The sequence below is a fragment of the Pelophylax lessonae genome (genome assembly GCF_965119305.1).
Source record: "Pelophylax lessonae genome assembly, chromosome: 6".
Lineage (NCBI taxonomy): Eukaryota > Metazoa > Chordata > Amphibia > Anura > Ranidae > Pelophylax > Pelophylax lessonae.
Genome location: NC_138773.1, coordinates 248,035,111 through 248,051,674, shown reverse-complemented (window position 1 = coordinate 248,051,674; position 16,564 = coordinate 248,035,111). Strand labels below are relative to the sequence as shown.

At 44.4% G+C, this 16,564-nt stretch overlaps 1 protein-coding gene across 2 annotated transcripts in view; it reads right to left on the bottom strand.

Moving 5' to 3' along the window:
* Window positions 1-15,519, bottom strand: part of OLA1 (Obg like ATPase 1) — a 406,076-nt gene extending 390,557 nt beyond the window's left edge. The window contains exons 1-2 of one of the 2 annotated variants that reach the window (XM_082262049.1): window positions 15,384-15,519; window positions 6,123-6,223 (exon numbers count right to left, since the gene is read on the bottom strand). In XM_082262049.1, the coding sequence (XP_082118175.1) occupies window positions 6,123-6,223 (101 nt within the window). In that variant the 5' untranslated portion in view covers window positions 15,384-15,519. Of the gene's footprint in view, window positions 1-6,122; window positions 6,224-6,299; window positions 6,455-15,383 lie in introns of those variants that run through there. The other variant, XM_082262048.1, reaches the window with a different exon arrangement.
* Between the last annotated feature and the right edge of the window lie 1,045 nt (window positions 15,520-16,564).

Below are 16,564 nucleotides of genomic sequence, written 5' to 3'. Positions count from 1 at the left end.
CCGAGCCTTATGTTGGCCATAGAAGTATCGATTTTCGGACGAGAATATTTATACGAAAAATGTTTGTACATTCGCTGAATGAAAGAATGTTGTTTGAAAATTTCACTCGCTATTAACATTCAGTTTTAAAATGATTGTAATTTCTGAACGAAAAGCACATATACTGTTCGAAAATTCCTTTGACCAGGAAGTTTTCTATTCTGCTCCTTCTAATTTCCCCATCACTGTGGTTGAAAATAAACGTCAATTTGACCCCACTAACGATTAGAAATCTGTACGAACGTTTTTAAAGTGAAAATGTATTTGAAGGAAGACATTGTTTTTGTATGGCCAGCATAAGTAACAGCAGGCGCAGGTAGCTTTTATCAAGCCACCTGCCTATGACAAGGGAGTCAGTCATACATATACAGTTCTGTCTTTAATTTTATTACTTTAAAATTAAAAAAATTGAGCTCCGAGTCTGATAGTATTCACCTTCTAATACAGTACAGTGATACAGTATATCCCTTCTGTTTGTTATTCTCAGAGTGGATTAGACATTTTGCTCCCTAACCACATAGTTGGTTATTTAGGTTTACTACTGCATATAGATATCTGAAAATAAATTGCCTTTTTTTTTTTTAATGTACATATTAAGTAAATTATACAACACTTTTGTTAAGGTTACTATCCGATTAATCAAAATAAATTGGTCAACTTAATCAATTATGAAAACAATCGTTAGTTGCAGCCCTAGAAAAGAGCTTTGGCACTACTTCTCCTATATTGCCTAGAATGTATTAAGGTAAAAAACCTAGTACCTTTAGAACCACTTTAATGTAGGCTGAGCCGTGCATGCGCAGCTTAGAGTACATTCATTTATATCGATTGGTACTGTGATAAATGCGACCCCCATGCCCTTGCACGAAAGTGATCACAGCCCAGGTAAACAGTTCGAACCCAGGACAGAAGATTGAAAAAAAAAAAAAAATAGAAGCACCCGTGACCACTGGAAGCACTGACAGTGTAGAACTGGAAGGGATTGTTTGACAGTTAGGTCTGCCATAATGTGCCAATATGCTGTGCATACTAGCACACTATGGCTAACAACTCCAGGATCCCATTAAAAAAAAAAAAAAAAAAAAAAGTGCCTAATTCTGCTTTAAGCAAGTGGCTGCATCCTTAAAGTAGTTGTGAAGCTTGAAGGTTTTTTTATCCTCATGCATTCTATACATGGAATGAAGGTTAAAAAAACCTGTGTGCTGCTCCCCCCACAGCCCCCCTAATACACCGAGGTGCACGAGGGACTCTGCTGTCCCAGGACTCCCTCTTCTCTTGGCTGAGAGCAGAGGGCGCTGAGCCGTGGCTCTGTGTGTCTTATGGACACATACAGCCAGGCTCAGGAGAGAGCACGCACCAGTGCCCCCCTAGCAAGCAGGTATCAAGGGGTCAACAGGGAGGAGCCAGGAGAGGATTGGGGCTGCTCTGTGCAAAACCACTGCACAGAACAGTTAGGTATAACTGGTTTGTTTTTTGTTTTTTAAATGACAGTCTTTATTGTCACTTCAATACTCTACTGTTTGAAGCTGGTTCCCACACTACTTATATGGGTGAAAATGGAGAAATATATATTATGTGATTCACTGTCACACAATATTATCTACAATGACCGAAAGACAATTTTATATAAAATTATCAACACATCAATTATCATGCCAATGCTGCAATTAACACAGCTGCAAAAAGTTAAATATTTTAAGTGAGAGACAATTATAGAGGCTGAAGTGGGCTATACATAAAGGTGTAACCAAACACCTTAATCAAGATCCACAACAGCCATAAATCAAATCATAACGTGGCTTAAATGATGGAAAAGGGCTATCAGTACCTATCCCAAATATTGAGGATTTACTAAAAGGAAGAGAAACTGTTCATTTGGCAAAGTTTATGGAGTTCAGTGAATAAGTGAAGTTTGCTCACTTCAATCCTTAGATAACAAAATACTGTATTGTCTGGCGTATAAGACTACTTTTGAACCTCAAAAAAATCCCCCAAAAATGGGGGGTCGTCTTATACGCCGAGTATAATATCTCCAAGGTAACCTAAGTATAAGTATTAACGGTAGATGTAATCTCTCAAGACGCTACGGTACATACGGTATACCGGTACAGGATTCCCGCAAAGCCAGCACCTTGAGATTACATCTACTGGTAATACTTAGGGTACCTTGGAGATAATATGAGAGATTACATGCATTACAGTACTTGGGGTACCTTGGAGAATGGAGATCTATGAGAAATCCGATGTTTTTCAATGGTGTTGCCTTGCTTCGGAAGGGGGGTAGTCTTATACGGTGAGTATAGCCCAAAACCTATGTTTTAACTTGAAAATTAGGGGGGTCCTCTTATACACCCAGTCATCATACGCCGGAAAATACGGTAATTGTAATTTTTGCATGATTGGCCATTCAAAACAAAACACTATTTCATGGTATTTATGAGGCTAAGTGAACCCTAATTTTGTTAAGTGAACGGACTCTGTCCCTAGAACATCAACCTTACTTTGCATATTCTTTGCACTCATCCCCAACTATATATTGGCCAATTATAGGGGCAAATTATTAATGCCCTTGCAACACTCTGGTGGTCTGGCCTTGCTAGAAAGTCCTACGCCAAATTCATAAAAGCCATGTGACAAGCTTTCTTTCTACTTCCTAACCTGCAACAAACTCAGGTAATTCCTAACTTTTACAATCTGGCACTAGGATTACGACAAATTAGGAAAACACCAATTATATCTGTGATAAGAAAAGAAGAGAAACATATGACCACTTCCAGGAGTTAACTGCATTGCAGGTGTTAGTATTTTGTCACATACAAAAATCTGTCTCGTACAATTCTGTAACCGATTCAAATACACAAGGGGTCTTCAAACTTTCTAAACAAAGGGCCAGTTTACTGTCCTTCAAACTTTAGGGGGGGGGGGGGGGGAATCTGTCTCAGGCAATTCTGCAATAGAGTCATATACACCAGGGGTCTCCAAACTTTCTAAACAAAGGGCCAGTTTACTTTAGGGGGGGGGCAGACTGTGGCCAGTAGGAGTAGGAAATGTCCTGGTATTGCTGGAAGTCAGAGGGAGGAACAGTGTCCCACCGCTCGCTGATGTCAGTGGGATACAGTGTCCTATCATTGGGGTCAGTGGGAGGAATAAGTACCCCACTGTCGGTGTCAATGGCAGGAACTACGCCCCACTGTTTCTGACAGTGAAAGGAATAAGCCTCAAGGGCCGGATATAAGCAAGCAAAGGGCCATATCTTGCCCCCGGCCCCGGGTTGCAGTTTGGAGACCTCACATTTACAGCATACCCACAGTTACATTAATCTGTCCCAGGCTGTTACATTTGGATCACTGACGGGAGACAGATTCTTAAGGGATGTCTATGAATTTGAATTCCAGGGTATATGTAGGATACCTCTCTCATACAACTAAACTACAGGTGGCTCATCATAAATACACTACTCACATCCATATACACCAATTTGAACCATTTTAAAAAAGGCTTACAGGCCAACTTAAGCCTGAGTTATATTGTAGACTATGTACCGTGGGATACCGCTGCTGCCCCTCCCCCCATGCACCAATTTAAACCAATAGCTATGGGTGAATTAGTTGGCATAAATTACTATCATCATTGTAATAATAGAATAAAAGGGATCATAAGTAGGTGAACAAGCATAGGCCTTGCAGTTGTCCCTGCACCACATGTTCACGGGCCTATTGCAGGTCAGTGACTCACAGGGCCTGTTCACATACAGTATGCTCATTGAGGCAACAAGCGTATTACCAAAGCATGTGGCAACATACCATAAGTGCATTGCTATGCTGCAACGTTATTCATTTTGAAAGGCACCCCAACACAATTTAACAAACCTGTGTGCTAAGGCAACATGGTGCAAAGTAGTGTGGGAAGAGGAGGAAAGACAACTGCAGAGCATGCACCTTCAAGAACTATACCACATAGGCAGTGCCCACATTTCTTTACAAAGTTACAAAGGTACAAAGTTACAAAGGTTCCTTATAAAGAAAATCTTAATGAAATAAAACATAGGGGCTTCCACTGCTGATCTCCAGAAAATGCTAGTTTTCTGGATATTACTCAGACCAACTAGAATCAGTCATTTGTGTCACTACCTGGAAGCACTATGCAGAGGAGAAAAGTCAAAAAAAAGTCAGAAATTAACTGCATTATTCTCCAAGGTCAGGGGCAAAAAAAATTGGTTTCTCTTGTGAAAGGTTCACTTTAGGTTTCTTGGTACTGATTTTAAATACTATTGGTAGAATTTCTGGTGGTAGTTTCCTCTAGAACTACAACCCCTTTATTAATACCCCCACTTTAATATAGCCCTGCCTTGCGGTACTATAAATATCACCTTTCCTGACTTCCCCAAGCTCTGACATTAGAAACAGTGTAAACAGCTGCCAACATTAACTGCTACAACAATCAAGCTGAGGAAATCAGAATCAGATTATGGAGTGAAGAAACTGCAGAAACCGAAGTGTGCTCTGATTCCAGGAACAGTAAGTATAATTCTACCATCACTTATAACTATCCTCCCGTCTACATCTCAAAGTACCATCATTTCTCTTCTTTACTGTAAAAGATCAGGGCACTAATGGTGAACTGAATCATAAAATGATAACCACATGATCAAGGTGGGACTGGGATGGGATTGTGTCTCTATAGGCAACCCGTGATCTCTGTTGACATCCCGTCTATCACATGTATATAAAATTTCCCAGCCTACCACGATTACTCGCCAAAAATAAAGCGCTATTAATCCCAAACCAAAAAATAAATAAAAATCATATTGCAGCTAACCAATGCTTAAATGTGGTGGCTGCAATAGTTTTCTTTCTTAGGCTTTAATTTCCTTATTTTCATCTGGTAATCTGGCCAATAAATCTGTTATTCTATATTCAGTTTGGTGGAGACAAACCATGTAACGCTGACAGGGGTGCTTACAATGATCAGCTTCTGCTCAATTATGTAAAACCTTTATCCAAATGAGGAAAAAAAAACACTGTCCTGTAACTGCTAAAAAGGTTTAATTAATGTGTCAATTTGTTAGTCAAGTCCTTCTAAATCTGCTGGGTCATCTAACATAGGGGTCCCCAACCCCCGGACCAATGCCGGTCCGTGACATGTTGGGGATCAGGCATTGTGGTTGAAGGTTGGTGGTAGCTCAATCTCTATTAGTGGCCGCTTGTATTGCCGCCCGGGGCTCTGGCTCTTGTCTGGTCGGCAGCAGGAAACCTGTATGTGTTTGTTGGGCCCTGGGGCGTCAGGAGGAGAGCACTTATTGGCAGGGGGCGGAGCTTCACTCGCTCGCGGCCCCACTGATCCCCTGATGTGCGGCAATTAAATATATTAGCCCTGCATTCTAAGCGCAAAGCAGGAGATGAGTGGCAGACGTAAATACAGATCATTAGCAAAGAGGTTTGACTGCGCAGAGATTCCTGTTAAAAATCAGTGAATGGCAACAATATCACCCAGGCCCCCATCGCCACGAGCCAGGAACCACAACCCCCCACCCCCCCTGAAAAAATTGGCCACACAATAACAGTCACTGGCACCAAAAAGCTTGGGGACCGCTGAAACACAACCCTCTCCCCAGATTAACAATGCTGCTGTTCAAGGGTGGCTCCTCCATCCAGAGTGGAAACACCCTAAGACAGGGAATGTGTTACTGTCCAGGTAATTAGGTAATCAGGTGCAAGCAAAAAAGAAAAACTTAAAACCACGAATGCAGCCACCAAATTAAAGTAATTGTAAGCCGCAATATATTACATTTTTGGTTTTCTACAACTTTAAGTTCATGCAAGAAGTTTCTTTAACTGCATAAAAATGTATGTCTTGGTGTAAAAACATGCCCCCAGTTCTGTTACATTTCCACGACGACACCTACAGCTTGTCCACATTTTCTGACAGTCTTTTGTAGAATTACACATACAGAGTTTTATAGGTGGCCCTCAGTAATGTCAAGGGCCGCATACATCATAAGTTGACCACCACTGGTCTACCCCCTCAATCCCAATCACTGGAATACCGCTAAAAAGGTAAAACGAGACCCATGATTAACTCACCCCACATTAGGTAGTCCAACTATACCAATCTTCAGAGAGGTCCCAAATCGTCCAATAATGGGATGCTGTTTTGGTCCATCGTCTACTTTCTTAGGAGGCATCTAAAATGTAAGCCAAAACACTCATCATTCTCCAAGGCAGCCAATTTATATTAATACATGGCAATAATCAGTATACCTTTTTTGGAGCCATGGCTACATCACATTAAGGCCTTATCAATATGAAACCAAGTGGTCCACTCCACAGCACTTAATCCAGGGTTAAATGGTTCTCATTTTAAAACTAATGATTTCCTAAAACCAATTTGCAAGCTGCAGAACAGACACCCTACAGGCTAATAATATGAGAGGGGCAGAGTGCAGCCCCAGAAAGAATACGCTGAGGAGTCACTTTCTAAACATGACACCTGACGCCATCAATATAGCCAACTGACAGCATCATGTGTGGCACACTGCCAGAGCTGAATCCCTTCTAGGAACGTTCTACTGTGCGGCACTGTGCACTATGTCACTGAAAAGAATTTTACCTTGTAACCGATTTTAGAATTTTGTTTTAATTTTTATTTAGAAATGTTGAAGGTGTAGTCCAGTAAAAACCTAACGCTATACCTGCTCTTTGCCACATTCTAAGACTATTCTATCTAACCCTAAGAAACAAAGAAATTCTGCGCTAAATGTGTAACATTTCCATGATGTGATAAAAAATGTCAATAATAAAGCAGCTAACACAGACCTATATAAAAAAGTCCAAACAATATATAAAGTAAACGTGTAGCGCTTGAAATAATGTGTAAAAAAAGTGACTCTTCAATCAATAAAAACATGATTCTAAGACTCGATTCACACTAGCGCGACTTGTCAGCCTGATTAGTCGTGCTCCCTCGCGGTCCATTGACTGCTACAGGACCCGTTCTAATACACTTAGAAAAAGGGTCCTGTACTACTTCGGGGCGACCTCGGAGCGACTTGCATATACTTCCATTATGTGAAGACCATGCAAGTCGTTCCGAAGTCGTGGTGCATGGGAATGCACAAGTCGCCCCCGAAGTAGTACAGAGTCGTACCGCCCCAGTGTGAACCAACTATTAAAGAGAAATATGTGAGAAAGTCCATATATAAGAAAAAAAAAGATAAATCCAAAAAAAAAAACTTGTGTTTGGAGGAGAACCACAAGTCCCAGCATGCAGATGAAAGTGTTAATCCTCTCAAGACAGATGAGAAGAAGCCACCAGTGGAGTACAAACAGGAGCAATTGGCTGCTTACCAGAGGCTGGTGGCCACCCAAATTAATGGAGAAGCCAAATTGCACTTGTAAAAAGTTGTAGACCACCAGGTAGAGATCGTCAGACACGGCTATTCAGGTAAGCTCGCAGAGAGGGCACATAGGAACCACATGTATAATAGAATTACAATAGAACAGTGTTTCTCAACCTTTTTTCTGTCAAGGCACCCTTTAAAATTTTGCACAATTTTGAGGCACACCATTCTAAAATGTAAAAACCTAAATTGGTGGTTTAACAAAATGAGTAGCATGCACACATGTGGGACATCCATTATTAGAGATTATTTATTCTTAAAAATGCAATGTACCTTTGCACACTGGTACCGACTAGCATTCCAGCTTTTCTCTTCTGCCCCAGTTTCTTGTTGGGGTTTTTTTTTATCTCTAGAGAAGCTGAAAAAGTATTTGTCTGCCTCCTTCCCTTTATATATGTGGGGGTTTTTGATATCAGATACGCACGAATCTCTCTGACCACCATTCCAAGCCTCAAAGCATGGAAAAACAGAGACAAATATCCCAATAAAGTCACCCTTCTACACTTGTCACAAAACGTTCCAAAACTTTATTTCACCTACTCACTTTGGGTCTATAACCCAACACTAACAAATACACAACTATATTTGAATTTAATTCTATATTAAATCTTTTTCAATAAATTAATTTTTATTTATATCCTTGCATACATTTTCACTTGCCCATAAAGTCCCACCCCTACTGCCCCAGTTTCTCTACCTCAATCAGCTAACGTGACCACAGTGATGACAGAGGGGAAGGTAAGGGGCAAACAACGATGTTGTCAGGTGCCTGGCATCCTTCTGATCAACATACGCCATCGATGATTAGTTGTTGGGACACTAGTAGCTGTCCAACAAAACTCCCAAACTTGTAATGCTACACATTAAAGCTATGTGGCTTTGTGAAACAAAAAAGGCAGCATTGATCCACCCAATGGTTTGTTGACAATTTTTGGGCAACTTTTAAGCATTTTGCCAAGGCACCCCTGAAGAGTCTAGAAGGCACACCAGTGTGCCACGGCACCCTGGTTGAAAAAGGCTGCAATAGAACATAGCGTAATTTTGTTTAAAATATATTGCATTTATTTAAAAAGGTCGTGCACTTACAGTAAAACAAAGATAATCAGACAGGTCACAATCTCCAAAAATCAGTAGAAACCAAAACGCAGCAGCATTCGTATGGTAGAGCCGGCTTGGGAGCGTGGTGACGTAGCCTTTCCCTGGACATTCTCACATATTTCTCTTTTAGAATCATGTTTTTATTGATTTAAGATTCACTTTTTTTTTTTTTTACACGTTATTTCAAGCGCTATATACGTTTACTTTATATATTCTATCTAACCCTGTAAAGCAAAAATCGCTGTACTTGCCTTTTCGACACCCGGTCCGGTCTCCAGCGACGGAAGCTCTATGCAGGACAGGACCAACTACGGCTGTGAAATGCCTGGGAAGTGATGTCACCCATAGATTTACTATGGGGCTTATGTTGTCGAGTGCCTCTCCTGCACCCGCCACCACGCTGAAGCCGCCACTGACAGCTCAGCGTGGGACCGGATCGGTTGCAGAATAGGTAAGTACAGTGATTTTTGCTTTACAGGGTTAGATAGAATAGTCTTAGAATGTGGCACAGAGCAGGTTTAGCATAAGTTAGATTTTGACTGGACTCATCCTTTCATTTTTTTTTTATTTCAGAAACGCTTGCCTTATTTTTGGCAGGGAATTGTATCCTAAACGCTTTCAAATGATTCTTCCGTTTCTTCCCAGAGGTTATGCCTGCTGGTTTAATCTGCAGTGACAGACATCCGTAGAGTACATTTCCAGCCAAACAAGGAGTGGTTAGAAGTATGAAGTCCGATCCAGACACAAGCCAGATGCTGATCACACCTCCGCTATGAGATCTCATACATTGGTCTAGGGAAGAAAGGTTGCCATGGGTTCCCCAAATTCACCACTTCTAATATATATTCTGAACTGGAACATCAGTGGGAGAGGATTACTGGAGGAACACAAATGTTTTCTGACATTTCTGGGAGTTACAATTGCAGAGGAGTCACAGGCTGTTATTTAATTCTACAATTACAATCTTGTTGTACAGACTGTTTTTTCTAGGAAGGGTCTTGCTCTAAAGTTCTGTTGGCAAGGGCGCACTGGCAGTTTTACCCGTGCCTGGCTTACCCCCTTGGTCGTTTGTTTATGTAGTCTTAGTGCCCAGAACCGTGCACGGAAATGGTTAAGCATACCATGCCTGGAAAGAGGTAGTCCTGGGCATACGGTTTAGGTCAGTGTGGGTGCAAACTGCTTTTGTACACAGGACTCTGCATAGATCACTGAGTACAGAAGCAAGGGACACTGTGGTCTGGTTGGCAGAAGGTGATGCAAAATGAAGATAAATGGAAGTGATTTTATAATTATCGATCAGTTGTTGCACTTCTGAGGCTCTAATGAGGAAAGTGGCAGGGTCTGCATCCATTTAGACAAGATTTCACTTTGGGAGTATATCAACCAAAAATGAAATTTTTGATGCAGGGAATGGCAAAACCTGACTCTGGGAAAATCAGTAAGCCAATCACACAAGAAGGAAATGACGGGGGGGGGGGGGGGGATCATGCTATCTTCACATTCCTTCATCAGAATAACGGTCGCCAGTTTATCAGAGCACCCAAGTACCTGACGTGCAGCCCATCACTACCTGTCATGCAGCCCATCAGTGCCACCCGTTATACAGCCACCATGGCCAAAAAAGTTTTTGCTACCGAAGAGGCATATCAAATTCTAAGCCTGACAGATGAGAGCAGCGGGGAGCTCTCACTATCCGATTCCAGTTCCGAATCAGTTTCAGAATTCGAGCCGTTTGAAGGCAGTACATCGGCAACCGAGTTGGAGGAGGAAGCAGCCTGCCCTAAAAGACTATGCTCTGAAGATCAAGCAGCCACCAGCAGCACCATACACCCCAATGGCCAATCAGCAAATGCCAAGGGAGCTAGACCCCAGGAGGAAAGGCCCAGTACAAGCCCTGGAATTTCACGCCAGACCCAAAGAATTAGGGAACAAACTCATCTTCCGGTGCAGGTCAACATGGAAAACTTTTCTGCGATTGATTTTTTTAATTTGATTTACCCTGACGAGTTACTTCAAAGCATCGTGGACCAAACAAATGCCCGACAGTACATAGAGAACAAACCCAACTCATGCTATGCCTATCCTTTCGAAAGGAGATGTCTAACAGTAGAGGAGCTTTGATTGTTTTTGGGCCTTACAATAAACGAATTGCATGCTTTTTGGTCTACCAACCCCATGCCAATTTTTTCAGCTGTCATGTCCAGGTCCCGTTATGACATGATAATGCGCTTCCTGCATTTCAGCGATAACTCGCAGTGCCCTCCCCAAGATCATCCCAATTTTGACAAACTATATAAAATTCGCCTCCTAATTCATTCTTTTTCTAAGAGGTTTCCTGAACTTTATGCCCCTGACCAGAGCATCTCTGTGGACGAATCCCTGGTCCATTTCACAGGCCGACTGGGATTTAAGCAGTACATTCCCAGTAAGAGGGCAAGGTATGGATTGAAGCTCAGAAAGCTCTGTGAAAGCACCACTGGATATGTGTACGCCTTCCGCGTGTATGAAGGCAGAGACTCCTAGCTCCAGCCCCAAGAGACTTACACCACGCAATGTACGTCTTCCACGTACGATGGTAGATATTCCTAGAAGTATATTTCCTAGCTTTTAACAGCGTTGGAATCACTGACTCAGACAAACCTCTATTCATCAGTACCTGGCATTCAATAGCCAAGCCATAAAAGCCAGCGACTGTAAAGCAGGATGGAAGATCAGTCCTTGGGACAGCAGATCCTCCCTGAGAGGAAACTTCCAAGGAACATTGGCGACCAGCCGCACCAGACCGGCATACCAAGCCCGGCAAGGCCAGTCCGGGGCCACCAAGATGACCGGAATCCCTTAGGGATCCCTCGCTCCTGCGTAGAAGTCTTGGCAGAAGCTTATGAGGAAGGAAGGCGTAAATCAGAGGATACTGACCTCACGGGGGCCACCAGCGCATCTGTGTCCACCAGAGGATCCTGTGACTGAGCCACAAGCCTCTGCACCTTTCTGTTGAGCGGAGACGCCAACAGATCCACCTCAGAGATGTCCCACCAGGGATACAACTGATGAAACACCCCCGGATGAAGGGACGACTCCCCTTGGTCCAGCGCCTGCTGAGTGAGGTAATCCACCTGCCAGTTTAACACCCCTGCAATGTGTATGGCAGAGAGGACTGGAATTAAAAGTTCTACCCACCTTAGAATGCTGGCTAACTCTATAGCCGTCAGGACACTTCTCGTGCCCCCCCTGGTGATTGACACAAGCCACGGCCGTGGCTTTGTCCGATTGAATGCGCACTGGACATCCCTGAAGACGATCCGTCCAATTTTCTAGGCACGGTCTGATTGCTCGGAGTTCAAGGATATTGATCAGTAGTCTGGACTCTTCCAGCGTCCAGGCCCCCTGAGCAGAATTTTTTGCCGAGGACACCTACCTAGCCAGGTATGGCTGGCATCTGTGGTGACCACTGTCAAATACAAGGGGAGGAAGGATTTGCCCAGCCGAAGCACAAAGTCACCATATCAGGGACTCTTTCTTTCCCTGGCTAAGCCGGATCTGATTGTCCAGAGACTGCGGATTCTCGTCCCATTTGGCCGGAATCTCCCTTGACCTCAAATGGAACTGTGCAAACAAAACAGCCTCGAAGGTAGACAACATCAGGCCCAGCACCCGCATGCAAGTCCGAAGGGATGACCATCTGCTGGACAGCAGGAGACAAATTGCAGCCTGCAGTTTCTGGAGTTTAGAACTAGAGCAGACATATGAAAATTCAGAATCCAGCCAAACTTCCTCAAGCTCGTTTGGTGTATTCAAGGTTTTCCACCAGAGCAGTAGGAGACTCCGCTTGCAGAAGGTTGCCATCCAAGTAGCCCAGTACCGCGATCCCCCATTGGCATAACAATGCTAGCACGGGGACCAACACTTTTGTGAAGACCCGAGGAGCAGAGGCGAGACCAGAGGGTAACGCCACAAACTGATAATGCTCCCCTCCCAAGGCAAAGCGGAGGAAGCGCTGGAGACTGACACAATTTGGAATGTGAAGGTAAGCGTCCTTGATGTCGATGGAGGCAAGAAAATCCCCCTGATGCAGAGAAGCCACCACCGTGCGAACGGACTTCATTCTGAACTTCTGCACCAGTACAAAGTAGTTCAGCGCCTTGAGGTACAGAATTGGACGCACCTTGCCTTCCTTCCTGGGGACTGTAAACAGGTTTGAGTAAAACCCTAAAAGCATTCCAAAGTCGGAACCGGGATAGTCACCCTTTAAAGTAAAATCACCCCAAAAAGAGCCTGTAGGCGGACCAGGACAGTCACACGTATGAAGGCGTAACCTTTCTGGAGGATAAGAACGAAATATTTTAGCCAGACCGAATGTCCTAGTGGACTCTCTTGTTATTGTACCAGGGGAGTCCATGGGTCCGGGAACCAGCCAAGACGTGTCCTCTCCCCAGATACAGATGAGGGCGCACCTTCATGCTAAAGGGGCCTTGTCCGTGGGTCTGGAGAAGCCCGCACTTGACTTGCCAGACCAAGTTCGCTTAGATCCTCCAGAGGAGGCCCCAAAGGCTCCGATCCCTTGTCAGTCCACCTTGAAGGACGAAATAACTTCTTATGAGCTGAGGAGGGCCCACGTCTACGATGAGGGTCCTTGCACTTAGTAGCCTGAGGAAGAAAAGTACTCTTTCCCCCATGAGACCTTTAATGATGTCATCCAGGGTAGCACCAAAAAGGGCGATCTCCTTGAAAGGAAAGATCAGTCAAGGACATTTTAGAAGTCTGGTCCGCAGACTAGCATTTGAGCCAAAAGACACGCCGAAGGACCACTGCCGAAACAGAGCCGAGCCACTAGGGGAGCCGCATCCAAAGAGGCATCACAGAAAAACTGCAGCCCCTGGACCAGCTGGTCCGCCAGCCCAGCAAAGGCAGGGGGGAGCTACTTCCCCTCCAGGTCCAATCTTCCAACGCCCACCTCCAACCAAACAGCACAGCATGTCTCCCTCCGAGCGGTCTGTGTAAGGTAGGACAGTGAGAGTGATTAAGTTAAACAGTGCTGAAGACTGAATGTGGGGGGGGGGGGCCGAGGACTGGAGTGTGGGGGGGAGCCGAGGACTGGAGTGTGGGGGGGAGCCGAGGACAGAACTGTGGGGGGGAGCCGAGGACAGAACTGTGGGGGGAGCCGAGGACAAGAATGTGGGGCGACCTGGCGCCTGGGATTTGTTGAGCCTTGTCTTAACCTGATTGCGTGCTTACAATTGTTTGCACTGCAGACAGCATGTGAACGTTGCAAGCGATTCTTGATCACTCCTATCCAAGGCCACCGATAGGGCAGTACAGTTGACCTTTTGCTACGGAGCCCAGGGCCAATCAGTTCAACAGGGGGGGCCCAGCAACCTTACATGCAGGAGGGTCAGATGTACTGCCTTATCGCAGAAACCGAACCCCCTGCAGCAGCTGAAAACTGGCAGGAGAGAGAAGATGGGAAGCTGTAGGAAAAGCCACAGTTAAATCACATTTCAGGATTTGCACACCCCTTCTTCTGTTCCAAACCCTCTGTGTGCCCCCCCCCCCCTTTTAAGGATGCAGAGAGGTAAATATGTCATGTTTACTGCCCCCTTCCTTTCTTGAATGGACTCAGCGAGCGATCGGTATTGATCCCTCCTGTGTTCATTCATAACCAAATCATAGTAAACTGTTTACTATAATTCAGATTGTAAATGAACAGGAAGCCTCTGTATGGCGTGCTTCCTGTTCATTCACCTGCAGTGCAAGGGACTGAGGAATCTGTCTACTCAGACCCTTTTTTGTCTAAGGTAAGACATCATCAGGGTGTGTTTAAACCGCTGATATTTCACCAAAGCCTCCAAACAGGGCTGGCAAAAAATAAACAAAAACAAAAAAGTAAAGTTATTTAAAAAAAAAAAAAAAAAGAAAAGGGTCGTTCACATCCGATTTGCTCTCTGAAAAGCAAACCACATTTTTATCACTCTTGAAAATGCATTTGACAGAAGGTGTTGTACTGCCTCCTCCCCATCTGCCTTAACCCCTTCAACCCCACACAAGCACGTGGTTTCGGGGGAATTGCAGAGCAATGCCATTCACTTTAATGTGTGACACTCAATAGTGAGTATAATTCTGGCTGCAGCATGTGTACTACCCCCTACCTCTGAAGCTAAAGTGCATAGCGGCTGGTGGTAAATGTGTAGCTCAACCATGGGGTTTTACTCCCCCCCCCCCCCCCCAGTCTGTGAATCGGTCCTAAGGGCTCGTTCACAAAGGTACTCTAGTGGTATGAATGAGCGCTGCGTTCATGCAGTTGGGAAATGCCGGTTACTCTAAGCAGCAGTTGTATGAACACAGCCGTGGGTCCTGATTGGACAGAGATGGGTGTGGGGCCCCCAAATGCATGCGGTGCCCATATAGAGTAACACAGGCTGCCTATACACCCCTCCAGCACAGCCGCCATCACCTCATTTACACAGTGATGTTGTGTTTGTGTCCACTAATAATACTTTTAGTGTATTTTTTGGGTATTTTACGTGTATTTTGTTATTTTCTTTGGGGGGGCGCCCAATGGCTAGCTGACACTGCACAGCAGAGCAGGACCTCCTAATGTACAGCATGGGCAGCCAATCCCTTCCATACAGGATGTATGAGAATCCCAGCAGCTGCTATATGACTGAACGAGCGGCCCTCACTCAGCACAGCCAAAGGCAATTGCCACCATTCAATGAATGAGTGACAGTCTCTGCTAAGGGTTCGTGCAGCAGCTGAGGCTGTGGCCGGTGCCTAGGCAGCACACACCCACGACACGTGGACAGAGCCCGACTCTGCTCTCTCCCGTCACACGGGGGACACGGCTCCTCACCTCCGCTCCGAGTCACGTGTCACTCCCGGGAATGCTGAACAGCGGCGCTTCCAGGGGCTCCCAGGCACGTTCTCCAGCCGGCGTCCCAGAGACGGAAAGGGCGGGGCCACCGGAGCGACGCGCACAGCGTGCGTCCATCCCATTGGCTGGCGGCGTGGGGTGAGAGGTCAGTGCGGCAGATGACTGCAGAGAGGGGAGCATGCTGCTTCCTGTGTCTCTCCCAGGCAGGCATGTGTGAGCAGGACTGACAGCTGGGATTCCTCTCCTCCACACATGTCCTTGTTGTAGTTCTGTATAGAGAAATGTGATAGGATTACTCCAGTAATGGTCATATACTATACAAACTTCTATATTGTACAGGGATTTGTCTGACTGGGTACAACCTGGGCAGATTGTCTATGTCTGTCTTCATATTGGTTTGTAGGGAGTTAAATATTGCATTTTATTAACCACTTTCACCTGTTTCCTGCCCACGCCAATTTTCAGCTTTTAGCGCTGTAACTCTTTGACATTTGCATGGTCATGTAACGCTGTACCCAAATTTTTATAAATATTTTTTGACGCATAGAGCTTTATTTTGGTGGTATTTTATTGCCACTGGGTTTTTTATTTCTTGCTAAACAAATGAAAAAAGACAAAGTTTTGAAAATTTTTTTTTCTTCGCTTCTATTACAAAATGTTGTAAAAAAGTAAATTTTCACCTTCACTGATGAGGCTGCACTGATAGATGGCAGCCTTTATGGACGGCACTGACAGGCATCACTGATGGGCACTGAAAAACAGCACTGGTTGGCATCACTGATGGGCACTGACTAGTATCGTTAACATGGATCGCTGATGGGACTGCACTGATTATCAATGCACTGATTATCAATGCACTGATTATCAGCATGAAAAAGATAAGGAGTATTTCTGCGATAATAAATGAACGAATAAGGAACGTTGGAAAAAAATGATAAATAAAAAAGCAGCTGGCACAAGATTCACAGACAGTGACCGAAAAGCATCAATATTCACAAAAAGTGCAGCGCTAAGCTTAAAAATTGGTCATAAATATAGTGAAAAATGAATATCACAATATGACAAAAAAATACATATAATAAAACAAACCGTGTTTGAAAATTCCCAAGAAATGTCCAAGGTGAAACAAATCTGTGACGTATCCCAGAAGATTGCAGGGA